The following is a 20,852-nucleotide window of genomic DNA, read 5'->3' as shown; positions in this document are numbered from 1 at the left end:
CTGATGAACTATGCTGAACCATAGTCTCTCTCTCCTCCTCCAGCCTCAGTCTTAAGAAACCACTCCCTCTCTCTCTCTCTCTCTCTCTCTCTCTCTCTCTCTCTCTCTCTCTCTCTCTCTCGCGCTCTCTCTCCTCCAGCCTGAGAGTCTTACTAAACCATAACCTCACCAGCCTCAGTCTTAAGAAACCACTCTCTCTCTCTCTCCCGCTCTCTCTCTCTCTCCCCCTCCCCCTCTCTCTCTCTATGTCCTCCTCTAGCCTGAGTCTTACTAAACCATCCCCTCTCTCCCTCCTCTCTCTGTTCTCCTCCAGCCTCAGAGCCCAACCTGAAGGTGAAGTCTAGACTGAAGCAGAAGGTAGCAGAGAGGAGGAGTAGTCCACTGCTGAAGAGGAAAGACAGCAACGTCATGACCCCCTACAAGAAGAGGGCCCTAGAAATGATGGGTATGATTGTTGTTGACACATATTGTAGCAGTTCTGCTGTGTCATAACTCTGTATTGACATAGAGAGCTGTGATGGTGCAGCCAAAGGACACATTATGGTGTTAGGAGCTTGTTTCCCTGTCACTCCTTTATGTCTATTTATGTCCTCTCTATAGCCAATAACAATCTCTATCTCTGTCCCCTTCACAAACTCTACAGTCACTAACATTATCTCTGTCCTCTTCACAGAAGCTACAGTCACTAACATTATCTCTGTCCCCTTCACAGACGCTACAGTCACTAACATTATCTCTGTCCCCTTCACAAACTCTACAGCCACTAACATTATCTCTGTCCCCTTCACAGACGCTACAGTCACTAACATTATCTCTGTCCCCTTCACAAACTCTACAGTCACTAACATTATCTCTGTCCTCTTCACAGAAGCTACAGTCACTAACATTATCTCTGTCCCCTTCACAGACGCTACAGTCACTAACATTATCTCTGTCCCCTTCACAGACTCTACAGTCACTAACATTATCTCTGTCCGCTTCACAGACTCTACAGTAACTAACAGTGCCCCAGGCTCAGGACCCAGCTCTCCCATCGGAGCCTCCAGCGCCCTGGGGGCTGAGAACGGGCCCTCCTCTCTCCCCACCACCACAAAAACCGAGGTACGAACCCAGACCATCAATCAATCCATTTTATTTTATAAAGCCCTTTTTACATCAGCAGTTGTCACAAAGTGCTTCACAGTGACCCGGCTTAAACCCCAAGGAGCAACCAAAGCAAAAGCTAAAGAACAGTAGCCAGACCGCTCGTATTTATCCTCTACACACTACGGTGACTTTTAATTGATTCAAGTGGATTCAAGATAAATAATCTGAATCGTGAAAATCTAACTTCTTAAGTCATGTCTTACACGGGGTGTCTGTCTGCCTGCCTGCCTGTGTATGTGTGTGTGTGTGTGTGTGTGTGCAGCTATGAAAACAGCCAGTTGTCCCTGCCGTCTGTCTCTAAGCGTTCAGTCTGTTACAGTCCAGTAGAAATGACTCCCCACACTGAGGGTGAAGAGACACAGCTCTCCCATAATGTCGACATACGTAATACACACCTGCTTTACTTCTTTCTTTCTACTTACTATTTATTTTCCTTTTTCTTCTTATTTTTCATAAAGGGTGAAATGCAAAGCGTTTGCATATCCATGGCATGAACTCTTATGGTGAGGCAATATTGGCAGCAGAATTTTTGTTGCAATTCAATCTCTATAAATTCTCAGGGCAGAAAGCATATTGGATCCCTGTGTGTTTCCCTATGGTTTTGTGGTTAAAAATGCCTCATCCAGTATCTCGATTCACAATTTTCATACCTCTTGATTTTTTCCCTTGCTCAACACGTATCGTGCTATTTAGCTACTCTACGCTAAAAGAGAATCCAAATATTCAACAACAACTAAAATATTCCAAAAGCAGTCTAAAAGAATCCAAGCTAAGCGTTCTGTTGGCGTGTCATAGTATATCTGTCACTGAGCTGTCTGACCACAGCCCTGTGAGTTGTTCCCTTCCTTCTGAGGCCTTCCCCAATAGATTCATGACTCAGTAACTAGCTGGGGGCAGGGGCTCTCCTAGGACCCCAGCCTCACAAAACACTGCGTTCTAGCGGGTGGCAGATATGATACATCCCTGAACCATCTTTAACAGAGCAGCTGTGTTTTCTTTAACCAGCGATGTTTACTCTTTCAGGGACCTCAGTGACATTGAGAGGGGAGTAACAGGCCTGCCATTGGGGTGGAGGGGGGTAGGAGGGGGGGAACCGTGGAGCTTAATTGATATCCCAGGCGCTGGTAGCCAAAGACACCCACCCACATGCTAACAACATAAACACACAGGATTGCTATTGTATCAGCCCAAAGCTGAGACTCGTTCTCTCATGAAACGTACTGTGGCGGGACTGTTAGTGGGGGCTAACTGGCGGGGGCTAACCGAAGGCCTCATGCCTGTTGCAAAAGCAAGTCGTGTTTGTGCACCGTTACATTAGGTATCCTTTTTCAGAGGGAACGGGTCCCTGGGGTGGAATACAGGCCGGATATCCCTGTTCAGGTCACTGAATACTAGAGGGGGTTGGAAGGATAAACACGGCCCTTCCAGAACCACATGCTGCTAGGCTGCTCTGCTGGCCCTGCTGGGTACAGGAAGCATGCCTCAGCTACACTGATGTTCTCTGGGAGAGAGAGTAGCCTGAGGAGGGTGAGGCCTGGGGCTGGAGGATGGGAAGACCAGGGACGGGGTACAGAGATCTTTTGAACACGATACCTGATCATGTTGTCTTCACAACATCCTACAATTTGATGACACACTTTTAAGTGGCACTCATTTTGATCATCAGTCAGTAATAGCGCATATCTTTCTGCTATACTGCAGGGAGCCGGAACGTCGTCCGTCTTAGTGCATTAATGTTTATTACAGTGCTCTTGTTGCTCTTTTAAATGTTCCATAGTCCGATTTTCTAAATCTCTCCCTCTATCTCTCTCTATCTCTCCCTCCCTCTCTTTCCTGTCATTTCAGCGCTGGCCATCACAGCCTAGGTTATTTCGTCCAGAGGGCTCCATGTCCAACCTTCTGAGCTTATACACGTCTCCCTCCTTACCCAACATCACCCTGGGCCTCTCCGCCACCTCCTCACAGATCAACGTGAGTACCACCAGCCACCATGACCTGATCCTGGTCAGCCATCACAACCAGCCACCATGCCCTGATCCTGGTTAGCCAGTACAACCAGCCACCATGCCCTGATCCTGGTTAGCCAGTACAACCAGCCACCATGCCCTGATCTTGGTTAGCCAGTATAACCAGCCACCATGACTCATCCTGGTTAGCCAGTACAACCAGCCACCATGACTCATCCTGGTTAGCCAGTACAACCAGCCACCATGCCCTGATCCTGGTTAAGCCAGCACAACCAGACACCATGCCCTGATCCTGGCTAGCTAGTACAACCAGCCACCATGACCTCATCCCGGTTAGCCAGTACAACCAGCCACCATGACCCGATCCTGGTTAGCCAGTACAACCAGCCACCATGACCGGATCCTGGCTAGTTAGTACAACCAGCCACCATGACCTGATCCTGGCTAACTAGTACAACCAGCCACCCTTGAACTGATCCTAGCTAGCTAGTACAACCAGCCACCCTTGAACTGATCCTGGCTAGCTAGTACAACCAGCCACCCTTGACCTGGTCCTGGCTAGCTAGTACAACCAGCCACCCTTGACCTGATCCTGGTTAGCTAGTACAACCAGCCACCATGACTCATCCTGGTTAGCTAGTACAACCAGCCACCCTTGACATGATCCTGGCTAGCTAGTACAACCAGCCACCCTTGACATGATCCTGGCTAGCTAGTACAACCAGCCACCCTTGACATGATCCTGGCTAACTAGTACAACCAGCCACCCTTGAAATGATCCTGGTTAGCCAGTACAACCAGCCACCATGCCCTGATCCTGGTTAGCCAGCACAACCAGACACCATGCCCTGATCCTGGCTAGCTAGTACAACCAGCCACCATGACCTCATCCAGGTTAGCCAGTACAACCAGCCACCATGACCTGATCCTGATTAGCCAGTACAACCAGCCACCATGACTCATCCTGGTTAGCCAGTACAACCAGCCACCATGACCGGATCCTGGCTAGCTAGTACAACCAGCCACCATGACCTGATCCTGGCTAACTAGTACAACCAGCCACCCTTGAACTGATCCTAGCTAGCTAGTACAACCAGCCACCCTTGAACTGATCCTGGCTAGCTAGTACAACCAGCCACCCTTGACCTGGTCCTGGTTAGCCAGTACAACCAGCCACCATGACCGGATCCTGGCTAGCTAGTACAACCAGCCACCATGACCTGATCCTGGCTAACTAGTACAACCAGCCACCCTTGAACTGATCCTAGCTAGCTAGTACAACCAGCCACCCTTGAACTGATCCTGGCTAGCTAGTACAACCAGCCACCCTTGACCTGATCCTGGCTAACTAGTACAACCAGCCACCCTTGAACTGATCCTAGCTAGCTAGTACAACCAGCCACCCTTGAACTGATCCTGGCTAGCTAGTACAACCAGCCACCCTTGACCTGGTCCTGGCTAGCTAGTACAACCAGCCACCCTTGACCTGATCCTGGTTAGCTAGTACAACCAGCCACCATGACTCATCCTGGTTAGCTAGTACAACCAGCCACCCTTGACATGATCCTGGCTAGCTAGTACAACCAGCCACCCTTGACATGATCCTGGCTAGCTAGTACAACCAGCCACCCTTGACATGATCCTGGCTAACTAGTACAACCAGCCACCCTTGAAATGATCCTGGTTAGCCAGTACAACCAGCCACCATGCCCTGATCCTGGTTAGCCAGCACAACCAGACACCATGCCCTGATCCTGGCTAGCTAGTACAACCAGCCACCATGACCTCATCCAGGTTAGCCAGTACAACCAGCCACCATGACCTGATCCTGATTAGCCAGTACAACCAGCCACCATGACTCATCCTGGTTAGCCAGTACAACCAGCCACCATGACCGGATCCTGGCTAGCTAGTACAACCAGCCACCATGACCTGATCCTGGCTAACTAGTACAACCAGCCACCCTTGAACTGATCCTAGCTAGCTAGTACAACCAGCCACCCTTGAACTGATCCTGGCTAGCTAGTACAACCAGCCACCCTTGACCTGGTCCTGGTTAGCCAGTACAACCAGCCACCATGACCGGATCCTGGCTAGCTAGTACAACCAGCCACCATGACCTGATCCTGGCTAACTAGTACAACCAGCCACCCTTGAACTGATCCTAGCTAGCTAGTACAACCAGCCACCCTTGAACTGATCCTGGCTAGCTAGTACAACCAGCCACCCTTGACCTGGTCCTAGCTAGCTAGTACAACCAGCCACCCTTGACCTGATCCTGGTTAGCTAGTACAACCAGCCACCATGACTCATCCTGGTTAGCTAGTACAACCAGCCACCCTTGACATGATCCTGGCTAGCTAGTACAACCAGCCACCCTTGACATGATCCTGGCTAACTAGTACAACCAGCCACCCTTGACATGATCCTGGCTAGCTAGTACAACCAGCCACCCTTGATCTGATCCTGGTTAGCTAGCTGGCTAGCTTTTACACCTTCTCGCAAACACAGGCCATTAGAGAGAGGATTTCTAATTTGTTACGTAGGTATCTATCAACTACCGTAGTCTTTAATTTGTAGAACAACATTCTGTAACTCTTTTAATTGAACCACTTTTGTAATACATAGCCAGGTGGTTCAAAAAAGGTTTTAGCCAACAATAGATTCTTAGATAACAAAGTCAGGTTTTCACTGAAAACAAAGGGAAGTGTAGTTTGAGAGATGTTCTCTGCCTTGTCTGGCTGTTGAAAGACTTCAGCATCAGTGGCTGTCAGGATTATACATACGGCAGCAGGGCAACGACCTTTAACCCCAGATTATTTTATTCCACTTAGATGTTAGATATTGTTAAGAGTCTGTTGTCAGGCCTCCTCTTATCTCTCTCTATATGACCTCATTAATCACAGCTTTTTAAAACGTCCCAGCGGCCCCTTGCCCGGTCAAGTACAGCTAGCTCCAGTCCAGATAAGGGCCAAATGATACATCACTTTTAGCTCCCTGACACATTCCTTACATTGAGACCTGTCTGGTACATCAGCTGGATAGAAAGAGTGTAACCATTTGAAGAGGTGATTGTCGAAAACAAAATTATACCAAGTGTTTCTGGCAAATAATGCAGAAAAAAAACTGACTGCACAAAATGACAACTCTTCTCAGTTTTTTGGGAATGAAAATGTAATAGAATATATAGAAGCACTATTATATTGTGAGAACTTTAGTCCTCAGTTGTATTTCTAAGCCCCTGCTCTGTGTGTCTCTGTGTTCTCTCAGGCTGCCATCGGGCTGAAGGAGAAGACTGGGGAGGTCAGGCATGGTCTACCAGGGCAGCTCCTGGGGCCTGTGCCCATGCCCACGGTGACCTCCATGGAGACCAAGGTGTCCCCCAGCCATCAGGCTCTGCTCCAACACCTCCTTCAGAAGGAACAGATAAGACGCCAGAAGATCCTCTCCTCCTCTGGTGAGTCCTTATCCTTACACTGAGACAGACTTAAACCGAGATGTAGGGCCCGTTTCCCAGACATTGATTAAGCTTAGTCCTGGACTAAAAAGCATACTCAATGGAAATCTCAGTGGAACTTTTCAGTCCAAGACTACAATCTGACCAGGTTACTGGGCAATATAATTACACCACTTTGAATGGGAGAGATATTGAATTATTAAATATTGCTTATAATTAGTTTAAGAAGTGTTCATGAAGATCATGAATTAAATGAGTTGGAATTAGTGTAGATTTAGAACGTTGAATCTTAGTGCCGCCATCTTGCCCCTCCAGGTCAAGGCTCCATACCCGCCCACCCCCACTCCCCTCTGGCCATGAAGGACAGGCCCTCCTCCAACAGCAGACCCAAGCTACCCAAGCACAGGCCCCTGAACCGGACCCAGTCAGCCCCTCTGCCCCAGAGCACCCTGGCTCAGCTGGTCATCCAGCAGCAACACCAGCACTTCCTGGAGAAGCAGAAACAATACCAGCAGCAGATCCACATCAATAAGGTAAGAAACAGTACCAGCAGCAGAGTAGTAGTGTGTATCTAGGATCAGGTCCCCCTGTAAATTCATTATGATGTAGAAAACTAAACTGATCCACATCAATAAGGTAAGAAACAGTACCAGCAGCAGAGTAGGAGTGTGTATCTAGGATCAGGTCCCCCTGTCCATTCATTATGATGTAGAGAACTAAACTGATCCACATCAATAAGGTAAGAAACAGTACCAGCAGCAGAGTGGGAGTGTGTATCTAGGATCAGGTCCCCCTGTCCATTCATTATGATGTAGAAAACTAAACTGATCCACATCAATAAGGTAAGAAACAGTACCAGCAGCAGAGTAGTAGTGTGTATCTAGGATCAGGTCCCCCTGTCCATTCATTATGATGTAGAAAACTAAACTGATCCACATCAATAAGGTAAGAAACAGTACCAGCAGCAGAGTAGGAGTGTGTATCTAGGATCAGGTCCCCCTGTCCATTCATTATGATGTAGAAAACTAAACTGATCCACATCAATAAGGTAAGAAACAGTACCAGCAGCAGAGTAGTAGTGTGTATGTAGGATCAGGTCCCCCTGTAAATTCATTATGATGTAGAAAACTAAACTGATCCACATCAATAAGGTAAGAAACAGTACCAGCAGCAGAGTAGGAGTGTGTATCTAGGATCAGGTCCCCCTGTCCATTCATTATGATGTAGAAAACTAAACTGATCCACATCAATAAGGTAAGAAACAGTACCAGCAGCAGAGTAGGAGTGTGTATCTAGGATCAGGTCCCCCTGTCCATTCATTATGATGTAGAAAACTAAACTGATCCACATCAATAAGGTAAGAAACAGTACCAGCAGCAGAGTAGGAGTGTGTATCTAGGATCAGGTCCCCCTGTAAATTCATTATGATGTAGAAAACTAAACTGATCCACATCAATCAGCTAACTGACCTTTACTGTACTTTTGCTGTACACTAAAATCCCCGGAGAGTAACTGGACCCCATATCGCCTGTAAATAATACATGCAACCTATACATTAAAATCACCAAGTGTGTGCCCAGTGGGGATTTTAATTTCAGCAGTTTATACACACAAATTCTGAGGCTATATTTAGTCTTATCAAACTTTCTGTGGTAGCTGCTTTGTGTTTACAGAGCCCTTCCACCCGGCTCAGCCTCCCTGTGCTATTTCTGCTAAGTAAACAAGTTGAGCCTGACTTCAAATAGGGGAAGAAATGCTTCCCATAGCACTAATTCTGTTATCATAGCTTAAGGCATCAGTGGCATTCGCATGCAAACCCTGTGAAATTCAATTCAGCCAAGTTCAAATGGCCCCAGAATACACGCTTTTGTTCCTCTGTGGCAATATTTGTGTTTCTGTGAGCAGGCTGTGGTGACCGTGCCATCGGCAGAGTGCAATTATTCAGCCACGGGAAGTGAGTGGTTGAGGTGGCGGACATACAGAGACACAGCCAGGGAGACACAGTGAAAGGCAGCATTGTGTTGCTCTCACACTGATCTGTCCCAATGCACAAGCCCTCATACAGCCATGGGAATCTGAGAGCAACAAAACGCGCAACTCTCACTTAAAACTAACAGGGAAGGGCCTCAAAAGTCCCGTAACTACACAGTTTAAGTCTCCCCAGTCAAACTTCCCATTGGAGGACTGTTTAAAACACTTCCTTAGTTCTGATTCTTGTCCATCTTATTAATCAATATACAAAAAAAAATAATGCAGTGACTCAAAATAGGTTTTGCTATGCACAAGCATTCCTTGAGCTTGAAGATGCATTTGATTGACGGGAGGAAGGGGTATTGGATGGTTATCTAAACAAATAACCCTAGCTACCCTATCACCCCTGATGTGAGCACTCAGGTCAATAACATTAGATCCTTTAGACCAAAGCACCTCTCTCACTAAGAGGAGGTTATAAATGTCTACTAATCAGAGATGAGCTCTGTGTTTATTTAGAAGGATCTTAGCCATTGGCCCAATTCATTTACAGCAGTAGCAGTAACAGTAGTAGTAGTAGCAGTAGAGGTAGCAGCAGCAGGAGTAGAAGTAGCAGTAGCAATAGGAGTTGTACTGTAGTAGCAAAGGGTAGCAGTAGTGGTAACAGTAGCTGTAGCAGTAGCAGCAGCAGTTGTAGCGGTAGTGGTAACAGTAGCAGCAACAATAGTAGCGGTAGTAGTGGTAGCAGTAGCAACAGCAGTAGTAGCATTAGCGGTAGTGGTAACAGTAGCAGTAGTAGCGGTAGTGGTAGTGGTAGCAGTAGCAACAGCAGACCCGTGGCACTCACATCCGTAGCCATGAAGTGCTTTGAAAGGCTGGTAACATCATTATCCCAGAAACCCTAGACCTACCCTAATTTGCATACTGCCCAAAAAGATCCACAGATGATGCAATCTCTATTGCACTTCACACTGCCCTTTCCCACCTGGACAAAAGGAACACCTATGTGAGAATGCTATTCATTGACTACAGTTCAGCGTTCAACACCATAGTATCCTCAAAGCTCATCACTAAGCTAAGGATCCTGGGACTAAACACCACCCTCTGCAACTGGATCCTGGACTTCCTGACGGGCCGCCCCCAGGTGGTGAGGGTAGGTAGCAACACATCTGCCACACTGATCCTCAACACTGGAGCTCCCCAGGGGTGCGTGCTCAGTCCCCTCCTGTACTCCCTGTTTACCCACGACTGCATGGCCAGGCACGACTCCAACACCATCATTAAGTTTGCTGATGACACAACAGTGGGAGGCCTGATCACCGACAAGCCAGCCTATAGGGAGGAGGTCAGAGACCTGGGCGGGTGGCACCAGAACAACAACCTATCCCTCAACGTAACCAAGACTATGGGGATGATTGTGGACTACAGGAAAAGGTGCACCGAGCACGTCCCCATTCTCATCGACGGGGCTGTAGTGGAGCAGGTTAAGAGCTTCAAATTCCTTGGTGTCCACATCAACAACAAACTAGAATGGTCCAAACACACCAAGACAGTCGTGAAGAGGACACGACAAAGCCTATCCCCCCTCAGGAAACTAAAAAGATTTGGTATTGATCCTGAGATCCTCAAAAGGTTCTAAAGCTGCAACATCGAGAGCATCCTGACCGGTTGCATCACTGCCTGGTACGGCAATTGCATGGCCTCCGACCGCAAGGCACTTCAGAGGGAAGTGTTTACGGCCCAGGACATTACTGGGGCAAAGCTGCCTGCCATCCACGACCTCTACACCAGGCGGTGTCAGAGGAAGGCCCTAAAAATGGTCAAAGACCCCAGCCACCCCAGTCATAGACTGTTCTCTCTACTGCCGCATGGCAAGCGGTACCGGAGTGCCAAGTCTAGGACAAAAAGGCCTCTCAACAGTTTTTACTCCCAAGCCATAAGACTCCTGAACAGGTAATCAAATGGTTATTTGCATGGACTATTTGCATTGTGTGCCCCCCCCAACCCCTCTTTTACGCTGCTGCTACTCTCTGTTTATCTTATATGCATAGTCACTTTAACTATACATTCATGTACATACTACCTCAATTGGCCCGACCAACCAGTGCTCCTGCACATTGGCTAACCGGGCTATCTGCATTGTGACCCACCACCCGCCAACCCCTCTTTTTACGCTACTGCTACTCTCTGTTCATAATATATGCATAGTCACTTTAACCATACCCACATGTACATACTACCTCAACAAGCCTGACTAACAGGTGTCTGTATATAGCCTTGCTACTCTTATTTTCAAATCTCTTTTTACTGTTGTTTTATTTCTTTACTTACCTACACACACACACATAGTTAAAAAAATATATTCTCTCCGCACTATTGGTTAGAGCCTGTAAGTGAGCATTTCACTGTAATGTCTACACCTGTTGTATTATTTCTTTACTTACCTACACACACACACATAGTTAAAAAAATATATTCTCTCCGCACTATTGGTTAGAGCCTGTAAGTGAGCATTTCACTGTAATGTCTACACCTGTTGTATTCGACTTTGATTTGATTTCATTTAGTAGCAGTAGCGTTAGCGGTAGTGGTAACAGTAGCAGTAGTAGTGGTAGTGGTAACAGTAGCAGCAGTAGTGGTATATGGTAGCGGTAGTGGTAACAGTATCAGTAGTAGCGATAGTAGTAGCGGTAGTGGTAAGAGTTTATTTTATTTATTTAACCTTTATTTAACCAAGAAGGGCTCAAGATAGGCAGCACCAAGTCATTACTGGAACAGTTAGCAGGATAAAGTCCAGCGAACGAAGAGAGTACCCACCACATTTCTGAACAGTTTAAAATAAATCTCAAAGTGTCATGGTAAAGACTGTCAATTGATGTCAAACATAGTAGTGGTAGTGGTAGTGGTAACAGTAGCAGCAGCAATAGTAGCAGTAGTAGCGGTAATGGTAGTGGCAACAGTGGTAGTGATAGTGGTAACATTAGCAGTAGTAGCGGTAGTGGTAGTTGTAACAGAGGCAGTAGTAGCGGTAGCAGTAGTAGTGGTAGTGGTAGTAGGGGTAGTGGTAGTGGTAGTGGTAACAGTAGTAGCGGTAGTGGTAGTATTGGTAGTGGTAGTGGTAACAGTAGCAGTAGTAGTGGTAGTTGTAACAGTAGCAGTAGTAGTTGTAGTGGTAACAGTAGCAGTAGTAGCGGTAGTGGTAGCAGTAGCAACAGCAGTAGTAGAAGTAGCGGTAGTGGTAGCAGTAGTGGTAACAGTAATAGTAGTAGCGGTAGTGGTAGTGGTAACAGTAGCAGCTGCAATAGTAGCGGTAATGGTAGTGGTAACAGTAGCAGTAATAGCGGTAGTGGTAGTGGTAACAGTGGCAGTAGTAGTGGTAGTGCTAACAGTAGCAGTAGGAGTGGTAGTGGTAACAGTAGCAGTAGTAGTGGTAGTGGTAGCAGTAGTAGCGGTAATAGTAGTGGTAACAGTAGCAGTAGTAGTGGTAGTTGTAGCAGTAGTGGTAGTGGTAGTGTAACGGATGTGAAACGGCTAGCTTAGTTAGCGGTTCAATCGGTGACGTCACTTGCTCTGAGACCTTGAAGTAGTAGTTCCCCTTACTCTGCAAGGGCCGTGGCTTTTGTGGAGTGATGGGTAACGATGCTTCGAGGGTGACTGTTGATGTGTGCAGAGAGTCCCTGGTTCGCGCCAGGGTATGGGCGAGGGGACGGTCTAAAGTTATACTGTTACAGTAGCAGTAGTAGTGGTAGTGGTAGCAGTAGTAGCGGTAATGGTAGTGGTAACAGTAGCAGTAGTAGTGGTAGTGGTAGCAGTAGCAACAGCAGTAGTAGCAGTAGCGGTAGCACTAGTAGCGGTAGTGGTAGCAGTAGCAGTAGTTGTAACAGTAGTAGTGGTAGTGGTAGCAGTAGCAACAGCAGTAGTAGCAGTAGCGGTAGTGGTAGCAGTAGTTGTAACAGTATCAAATCAAATCAAATTTATTTATATAGCCCTTCGTACATCAGCTGATATCTCAAAGTGCTGTACAGAAACCCAGCCTAAAACCCCAAACAGCAAGCAATGCAGGTGGAGAAGCACGGTGGCTAGGAAAAACTCCCTAGAAAGGCCAATACCTAGGAAGAAACCTAGAGAGGAACCAGGCTATGTGGGGTGGCCAGTCCTCTTCTGGCTGTGCCGGGTGGAGATTATAACAGAACATGGTCAAGATGTTCAATGTTCATAAATGACCAGCATGGTCGAATAATAATAAGGCAGAACAGTTGAAACTAGAGCAGCAGCACAGTCAGGTGGAAGTTGAAACTGGAGCAGCAGCATGGCCAGGTAGACTGGGGACAGCAAGGAGTCATCATGTCAGGTAGTCCTGGGGCATGGTCCTAGGGCTCAGGTCAGTTGAAACTGGAACAGCAGCATGGCCAGGTGGACTGGGGACAGCAAGGAGTCATCATGTCAGGTAGTCCTGGGGCATGGTCCTAGGGCTCAGGTCCTCCGAGAGAGAGAAAGAAAGAGAGAAGGAGAGAATTAGAGAACGCACACTTAGATTCACACAGGACACCGAATAGGACAGGAGAAGTACTCCAGATATAACAAACTGACCCCAGCCCCCCGACACATAAACTACTGCAGCATAAATACTGGAGGCTGAGACAGTAGCAGTAGTAGTGGTAGTGGTAACAGTAGCAACTGCAGTAGTAGCAGTAGCGGTAGTGGTAACAGTAGCAGTAGTAGTGGTAGCAGTAGTAGCGGTAGTGGTAACAGTAGCAGTTGTAGTGGTAGTGGTAACAGTAGCAGTAGTAGCGGTAGTGGTAAGAGTAGCAGTAGTAGCGGTAATGGTAACAGTAGCAGTAGTAGCATTAGCAGTAACAGCAGCAGTAGTAGCGGTAGTGGTAACAGCAGCAGCAGTAGTAGCGGTAGTGGTAACAGTAGCAGTAGTAGCGGTAGTGGTAGCGGTAGTGGTAACAGTAGCAGTAGTTTTACCAGTAGCAGTAGTAGTGGTAGTGGTAACAGTAGCAACAGTAGCAGTAGCGGTAGTGGTAACAGTAGCAGTAGTAGCGGTAGTGGTAACAGTAGCAGTGGTAGTGGTAACAGTAGCAGTGGTAGTGGTAACAGTAGCAGTAGTAGTGGTAGTGGTAACAGTAGTAGTGGTTGCAGTAGTAGCGGTAGTGGTAACAGTAGCAGTAGTAGCGGTAGTGGTAAGAGTAGCAGTAGTAGCGGTAATGGTAACAGTAGCAGTAGAAGCATTAGCGGTAGTGGTAACAGCAGCAGTAGTAGCGGTAGTGGTAACAGTAGCAGAAGCAGCAGTAGTAGCAGTAGCGGTAGTGGTAACAGTAGCAGTAGTAGCGGTAGTGGTAGTGGTAACAGTAGCAGCAGCAATGGTAGTGGTAACAGTAGTAGTGGTAGTGGTAACAGTAGCAGTAGTAGCGGTAGTGGTAGCGGCAGTGGTAAGAGTAGCAGTAGTAGCGGTAATGGTAACAGTAGCAGTAGAAGCATTAGCGGTAGTGGTAACAGTAGCAGTTGTAGTGGTAGTGGTAACAGTAGCAGTAGTAGCGGTAGTGGTTAGAGTAGCAGTAGTAGCGGTAATGGTAACAGTAGCAGTAGTAGCAGTAGCAGTAACAGCAGCAGTAGTAGCGGTAGTGGTAACAGTAGCAGCAGCAGCAGTAGTAGCGGTAGTGGTAACAGTAGCAGTAGTAGTGGTAGTGGTAGCGGTAGTGGTAACAGTAGCAGTAGTTCTGGTAGTGGTAACAGTAGCAACAGCAGTAGTAGCAGTAGCGGTAGTGGTAACAGTAGCAGTAGTAGCGGTAGTGGTAACAGTAGCAGTAGTAGCGGTAGTGGTAACAGTAGCAGTTGTAGTGGTAGTGGTAACAGTAGCAGTAGTAGTGGTAGTGGTAACAGTAGTAGTGGTAGCAGTAGTAGCAGTAGTGGTAACAGTAGTAGCGGTAGTGGTAGCGGCAGTGGTAAGAGTAGCAGTAGTAGCGGTAATGGTAACAGTAGTAGTGGTAGTGGTAACAGTAGTAGTGGTTGCAGTAGTAGCGGTAGTGGTAACAGTAGCAGTAGTAGCGGTAGTGGTAAGAGTAGCAGTAGTAGCGGTAATGGTAACAGTAGCAGTAGAAGCATTAGCGGTAGTGGTAACAGCAGCAGTAGTAGCGGTAGTGGTAACAGTAGCAGAAGCAGCAGTAGTAGCAGTAGCGGTAGTGGTAACAGTAGCAGTAGTAGCGGTAGTGGTAGTGGTAACAGTAGCAGTAGTAGTGGTAGTGGTAACAGTAGTAGTGGTAGTGGTAACAGTAGCAGTAGTAGCGGTAGTGGTAGCGGCAGTGGTAAGAGTAGCAGTAGTAGCGGTAATGGTAACAGTAGCAGTAGAAGCATTAGCGGTAGTGGTAACAGTAGCAGTAGTAGCGGTAGTGGTTAGAGTAGCAGTAGTAGCGGTAATGGTAACAGTAGCAGTAGTAGCAGCAGCAGTAACAGCAGCAGTAGTAGCGGTAGTGGTAACAGTAGCAGTAGTTTTACCAGTAGCAGTAGTAGTGGTAGTGGTAACAGTAGCAGTAGTAGCGGTAATGGTAACAGTAGCAGTAGTTTTACCAGTAGCAGTAGTAGTGGTAGTGGTAACAGTAGCAGTAGTAGCGGTAGTAGTAACAGTAGCAGTAGTTTTACCAGTAGCAGTAGTAGTGGTAGTGGTAACAGTAGCAACAGCAGTAGTAGCAGTAGCGGTAGTGGTAACAGTAGCAGTAGTAGCGGTAGTGGTAACAGTAGCAGTAGTAGCGGTAGTGGTAACAGTAGCAGTTGTAGTGGTAACAGTAGCAGTAGTAGTGGTAGTGGTAACAGTAGTAGTGGTAGCAGTAGTAGCGGTAGTGGTAACAGTAGTAGCGGTAGTGGTAGCGGCAGTGGTAAGAGTAGCAGTAGTAGCGGTAATGGTAACAGTAGCAGTAGAAGCATTAGCGGTAGAGGTAACAGCAGCAGTAGTAGCGGTAGTGGTAACAGTAGCAGCAGTAGTAGCAGTATTGGTAGTGGTAGCAGTAGCAACAGCAGTAGTAGCAGAAGCGGTAGTGGTAACAGTAGCAGCAGCAGCAATAGCAGTAGTGTTAACATTAGTGGTAGTGTTAACAGTAGCAGCAATAGCGTTAGCATTAGCGGTAGTGATAACAGCAGCAGTAGCGTTAGCATTAGCGGTAGTGGTAACAGCAGTAGCGTTAGCATTAGCGGTAGTGGTAACAGCAGCAGCAGCAGTAGTAGCAATATTGGAACCAGTAGCAGCACCAGTAATGGTAGGAATAACAGTAGCACTAGGGCGCAGGATTGTTTTGCAAGGTTGGTATTTTGTAAGGTTTTTACACCAACAATAGGGGCCACTAATCACTAATGGACATTTACAAGAGCTTAGAGAGGATTTTAGAGGGAGGTATAAAAAGCGTTGACTAATACCAAGATAAAGAGGCTAATTCTCTGCCGGAGAGATATTTATACCAGGCCTACGTTCTTACGCCAAAGTGTTTGTGCTATCTTACCAGCGGTCAATGGTTAAGGTGTTTAAGTGATTGCTCCACTTTCTGTTGTCTAACAAATAAAGCTTGACTAGATGTTGAGACATGAAACCCATAGCAGCGCCTCATAGTACTGTCTGGGGCATGCTCTTAAGGAGACAGCACCAGTGACTGCAATCTCTGTGTAGCCTCATTTATGCGGAAATGTAGTGTTATGTTGGATGAATTTGACTTGTGCTGCTTTGCACAGAACACCCTACTCTCTACTGGCTAGGTCAAACTCATAATAAAAGGTAAAGATGAATTGTGAAATAATAATGAATCTGTCCGTTGAGCATTATAACTAAATTACCTCTGATGCTGTACCTCTCTGCAGCTGCTGTCCAAGTCCATCGAGCAACTCCGTCAGCCCAGCTCCCTGGTCAACCCACACCTGCAGGAGTCAGAGGAGGAGGAGGAGGACAACACCCGGAGGATGGCGGATGAGAGGATGGACATGCAGGAGGACAGGATGCCCCCTGGTGGCGTGATCCAGAAACACACCCTTCGCTCCAGCAACAGCAGTGGCAGCAACAGCTCTCTCGGGGAGCTGTCCTCCATCGTAGAGGCCCACCACCGCCTGGGGGTCATAAAGGTCAAAGAGGAGCCAATCGACAGCGAGGACGAGTCCCTGTCCAGTCAGAGCCTAGCGGCGGAGCAGAGGGCCTCACTCCACCAGGTCAAAGGTCAGCTGGTGATAAGAGCTATGATCTGAGGGGGCAGAAGATGAAGGAGATCACACACTGCGACATTCATAGACGCATACGTACACACAAACACACACACAGACACACACACACACACACACACACACACACACACACACACACACACACACACACACACACACACACACACACACTGCAGCCAACACACACACAGAGCCGACTAGGACTCCCCAGGCAGTCCTCTCCCTGCCCTGAGATGTGACGCTGTCTCAGTGAAGTGCAGCCGCACCCCAAACCCCCACCAGACTGACTCTCTGTTTGTGAACTTTGTGAAGTGATCTGTAATGTAAAGTATGTTTCACCGTGCTGTATATAACAGGAAGAGTAGATCTACTAGAAGAGGCTCCTTCTTTTTTTACTTCTAAGGAACAGCTTTGATTGTTTTCAGGTTCTGCTCAGTTGACAGAATGTAGTATGTATGTATACAGTAGATTTAGCGTAAGAGAATATTCTAGAAGGGATGGAAAGTTTAACCGTTGTACAGTTTATGAATGCCATTTTATGTTCCAATAGTGTAACATTTATGCCATCAATTCACTTCAACTTTGACTTGCTGACTGTTGTTGTTTTATTCAAATGTCATATTCTCCCTCGTTCTCCAAAAAGCTGTGATGTTCTGTGTTCAGTCGTCTCTGAAAATGACATGAAAATAAGGAAGCATGCTCATGTCTGTATGAGAGAGAATGTATTGTTCAGGGAGGGAGGGAGGGAGGGAGGGAGGGAGGGAGGGATGGATGGATGGATGATGGATGGAGGGAGGGAGGGATGGATGGATGGATGGATGGATAGATGATGGATGGATGGATGGTGCAGGCAGTCAGCTCCATCAGACCATAGGACCAGGTCTGCTTCTCAAATGGGCATCCCTTAGGCCTCAGGTTAAAAGTTCTGTGCTATATAGGGAATATAGCAAGAATAAAACAACAAAATCATCCTGGTTTGCCACGGTCCTGTGTTGAGATGCCGTGTCATCTTCCTGGTTCTCCTCTTCCTCGACCTCCTTTTCCTTCTCTTCCTCCTCCTCCTACCCTCTGGGTCCAAATCAAAGCTCAGCCAGGTTCCTGCCCAACTTTCAACAGAGGATTCACTAACAGAGAGAATGAGAGAGAAAGAGAGGGAGAGGGAGAGAGAGAGAAATAGAAGAAGAGAAATAGCGAGAGAGAGAGAGAAGGAGAGAAAGAGAGAGTGAGAGGGAGAGAGAGAGAAGGAGAGGGAGAGAAAGTGAGAGCGAGAGAGAGAGAGAGGAGAGAGAGAGAGAGAGCGAGAGAGAGAGAGAGAGAGAGAGAGAAAGAAGGAGAGGAGAGGAGAGAGTAGAGGGCGGGCAGGAAATGCCTTCTAGAAGCCAGGAGTCGGAATGATTCATGTGTGCAGGAATGTTAGGGGAGAGGAGGACCCAGGGTTGTAGGAGTCCAAGGGGCCAGGCTTGAGAATTGATTTACTGTCAAGGCGAATTACAAAGCGAGTGGGGATATGGTTAAGGGAGACCCTTTTTTAAAGGGAATCGCTTCCTTCCTACTCCCCAGTGACATGCTTACCTCCACACGCAGGTTTGATGTTACTTCAATAAAATAAAAAACAAGATGGGACCTCTCTCCTTCTCCCCATCCCCCACCCCTGACTCCCTCTTGACATTGCCCCATGCAACATGTCGACTCTGGTCTTAAAGTGGTCAATCAATGTATGTAAAGCTGTAACTTTTCTTTCCTGTTTTGTTTGTCTTGTCAATGTATAAAATATGACTATGGGGTTCTGTGTTTGGGTTCCTGTGAAAGACATAAACTATGTCTGTCAGTTTGTCTGTCTGCCTGTCTGACTCATACTGTACATTTAGCTCAGCCCATTCTAATGTTTGTAGTGTAAAAATCACTTTCAATTGGAACAATGTCAGTCTTGTTCCCTTGCTTCTTTGATTGGGCTGTAACGGGGCCCCTTCTCTACCCGTGGGGGGTCCCAGGATTCTGTTCATAGCTGTTTGCGTTTGTTCTCCTTTTTTCTGCCTTGTGCTACAAACCTTTCTTTTATAAAATAAAGTTCATTCCCCAACTGTGCAACTTTCTGGTCTTTGTAGAGGATGTTTCTAACATGTCATAGAGCCTGAGTCTATACTTCCAACTTCCCATAGCCTTATTTTGGGACATAGATTTTCATTTTTCACATTCAAGACCCAACACAAGACTGTGTTCATGTTATTGTACATCTCAGATGTCTCCCCCTAAACTAAACCATTAGCCCACTTTCCCACACTCAGTCACATAACCCACTAAACACAGGCCAGCTCCTCATTTCTCTGGGATCTGTGTAACCCTTTAAAGGAGAGCTTAAGGGGCTTTCTAAGCAGCTCTTTGATGAGCAGAGAGGCTCCTAGCGGCAGCATTACAGCAGTTAAGACTAGGTGAGGCTAGGAGTGGGTGATAGGTATGACTTGCACTGAGACTTAAACTGAGCTTAAGCAATTTCACACCCAGGCTTAGTTCTTTCTTGCACTGGTAAGACTTGATATATTTCACACGACACGCAATAATGACAATAGGAAAGATCACAGCTCAGACCCTTGAGCAGTTTTCTGCAATTTAAGGTAGCCTGTTTGGGATGGTTGTTATTTGTCTCCAGTGACATTTCTGTAGACAAAGTAATTGCTGCAAATGTAGCAAATATTGGGCAACCATTTCTTATTCTTTCACTTTCAGCCTTCTTCCCTCAAAGCTTCCAGATACCTCTTCCGGAACATTCACAAAGGTGTAATGTTACCTTATATTAGGAAGTATTCAGAGTCAAATTAAACCTTGATTATTTTTTAAGTTGATGCCATCTGTCTTGGGGCCTCTTGCCCTTGTGGTTTTAAATGAGCTGTTACAAAGGCAGAACAAATAATGGAGTCCCCATCTATCTGCACCAGCCCTCCCCAAGGTGCCCACAGACCCCGTTGTAAAAGCAAACAAGCGTTTTTAAAGGGTGGCCAAGCAGGGGAGGAAGCAAGAAAACATACCTATTTCCTCTCCGCACAGTTATAGTGTGCAGGGGGGGTCTTCATAAGGAGAGCATAGTGTGCAGGGGGGGTATTCATAAGGAGAGCATAGTGTGCAGGGGGGGTCTTCATAAGGAGAGCATAGTGTGCAGGGGGGGGGTCTTCATTAGGAGAGCATAGTGTGCAGGGGGGGTCTTCATAAGGAGAGCATAGTGTGCAGGGGGGGTCTTCATAAGGAGAGCATAGTGTGTAGGGGGGGTCTTCATAAGGAGAGCATAGTGTGCAGGGGGGTCTTCATTAGGAGAGCATAGTGTGTAGGGGGGTCTTCATAAGGAGAGCATAGTGTGTATGGGGGGGGTCTTCATAAGGAGAGCATAGTGTGCTCTAAAGATTGGGATGTTGTGTGTGGGTGCGTGTGTGTGTGTGTGTGATAGATGATGATACACTTCCTGTCAATTAATCTCTCCCAAAGCACCTCAAATTCTCAGAATTTGGTCCCTAGTGCTTCCCAAATGGCATTCCTATCCTATATAGTGTACTACTTACTACAAGGCGTTTTACTATGACTTCGGCAGTGCATGGCCTGTCGAACCAAATCATGGGCCCTGGGAAGGAACATTTTAAAGTCCTGCCTTTTGACATCAGAGAGAAAATATTGTAGTTTTCAAGCAAATTTTCTGTAATTCTACACATTTTGTCATGAGTAAAGATTTTTGGTTTTTGCAGCTTTAACAATAATATCCTGCAATTTTTTATGGGGCAGAGATAAAATGTTGCAGTTTTAAAGCTTCAATTACATTGCATGTATGTATATATAAAAAGACATAGTGAGTGGGAAAATGTAGAATTGGTGGAGTACTGTAGATACCAATATCCCTGTGAGCCTCCCAAGCCCACGCTGCCCAGGGTTAAAACATACATTTTAGATGAATAATGTTACATTGTATTATAATACACACCATAAACTTATTCCACTCATCCTTTGGCCAAAATTGGTTTCATCTTTTGTTCTTAGTACTATTCATATAAAAATATATACTGTATGTAAATCAAAATCTGTTCATTTGTAATATATTTGGAGATCTACCTGCAGTACCCCACTTGGAGAAG

At 46.7% G+C, this 20,852-nt stretch overlaps 1 protein-coding gene across 1 annotated transcript in view; it reads left to right on the top strand.

Annotated features, from left to right (window-relative positions):
- The window catches only part of LOC116372067 (histone deacetylase 9-B-like), a 114,420-nt gene extending 95,592 nt beyond the window's left edge, over window positions 1–18,828 (top strand). Inside the window, exons 10-15 of the mRNA XM_031821145.1 lie at window positions 314–445; window positions 986–1,101; window positions 2,992–3,117; window positions 6,384–6,570; window positions 6,886–7,103; window positions 16,387–18,828. Of these exons, the coding sequence (XP_031677005.1) occupies window positions 314–445; window positions 986–1,101; window positions 2,992–3,117; window positions 6,384–6,570; window positions 6,886–7,103; window positions 16,387–16,764 (1,157 nt within the window). The 3' untranslated portion in view covers window positions 16,765–18,828. The remainder of the gene's footprint in view (window positions 1–313; window positions 446–985; window positions 1,102–2,991; window positions 3,118–6,383; window positions 6,571–6,885; window positions 7,104–16,386) is intronic.
- Window positions 18,829–20,852: the final 2,024 nt, after the last annotated feature.

This window comes from Oncorhynchus kisutch, unplaced genomic scaffold (genome assembly GCF_002021735.2).
Source record: "Oncorhynchus kisutch isolate 150728-3 unplaced genomic scaffold, Okis_V2 scaffold3880, whole genome shotgun sequence".
Taxonomy (NCBI): domain Eukaryota; kingdom Metazoa; phylum Chordata; class Actinopteri; order Salmoniformes; family Salmonidae; genus Oncorhynchus; species Oncorhynchus kisutch.
The sequence above is the reverse complement of the archived record's forward strand: the minus strand, read 5'-3'. Positions and strand labels throughout refer to the sequence as shown.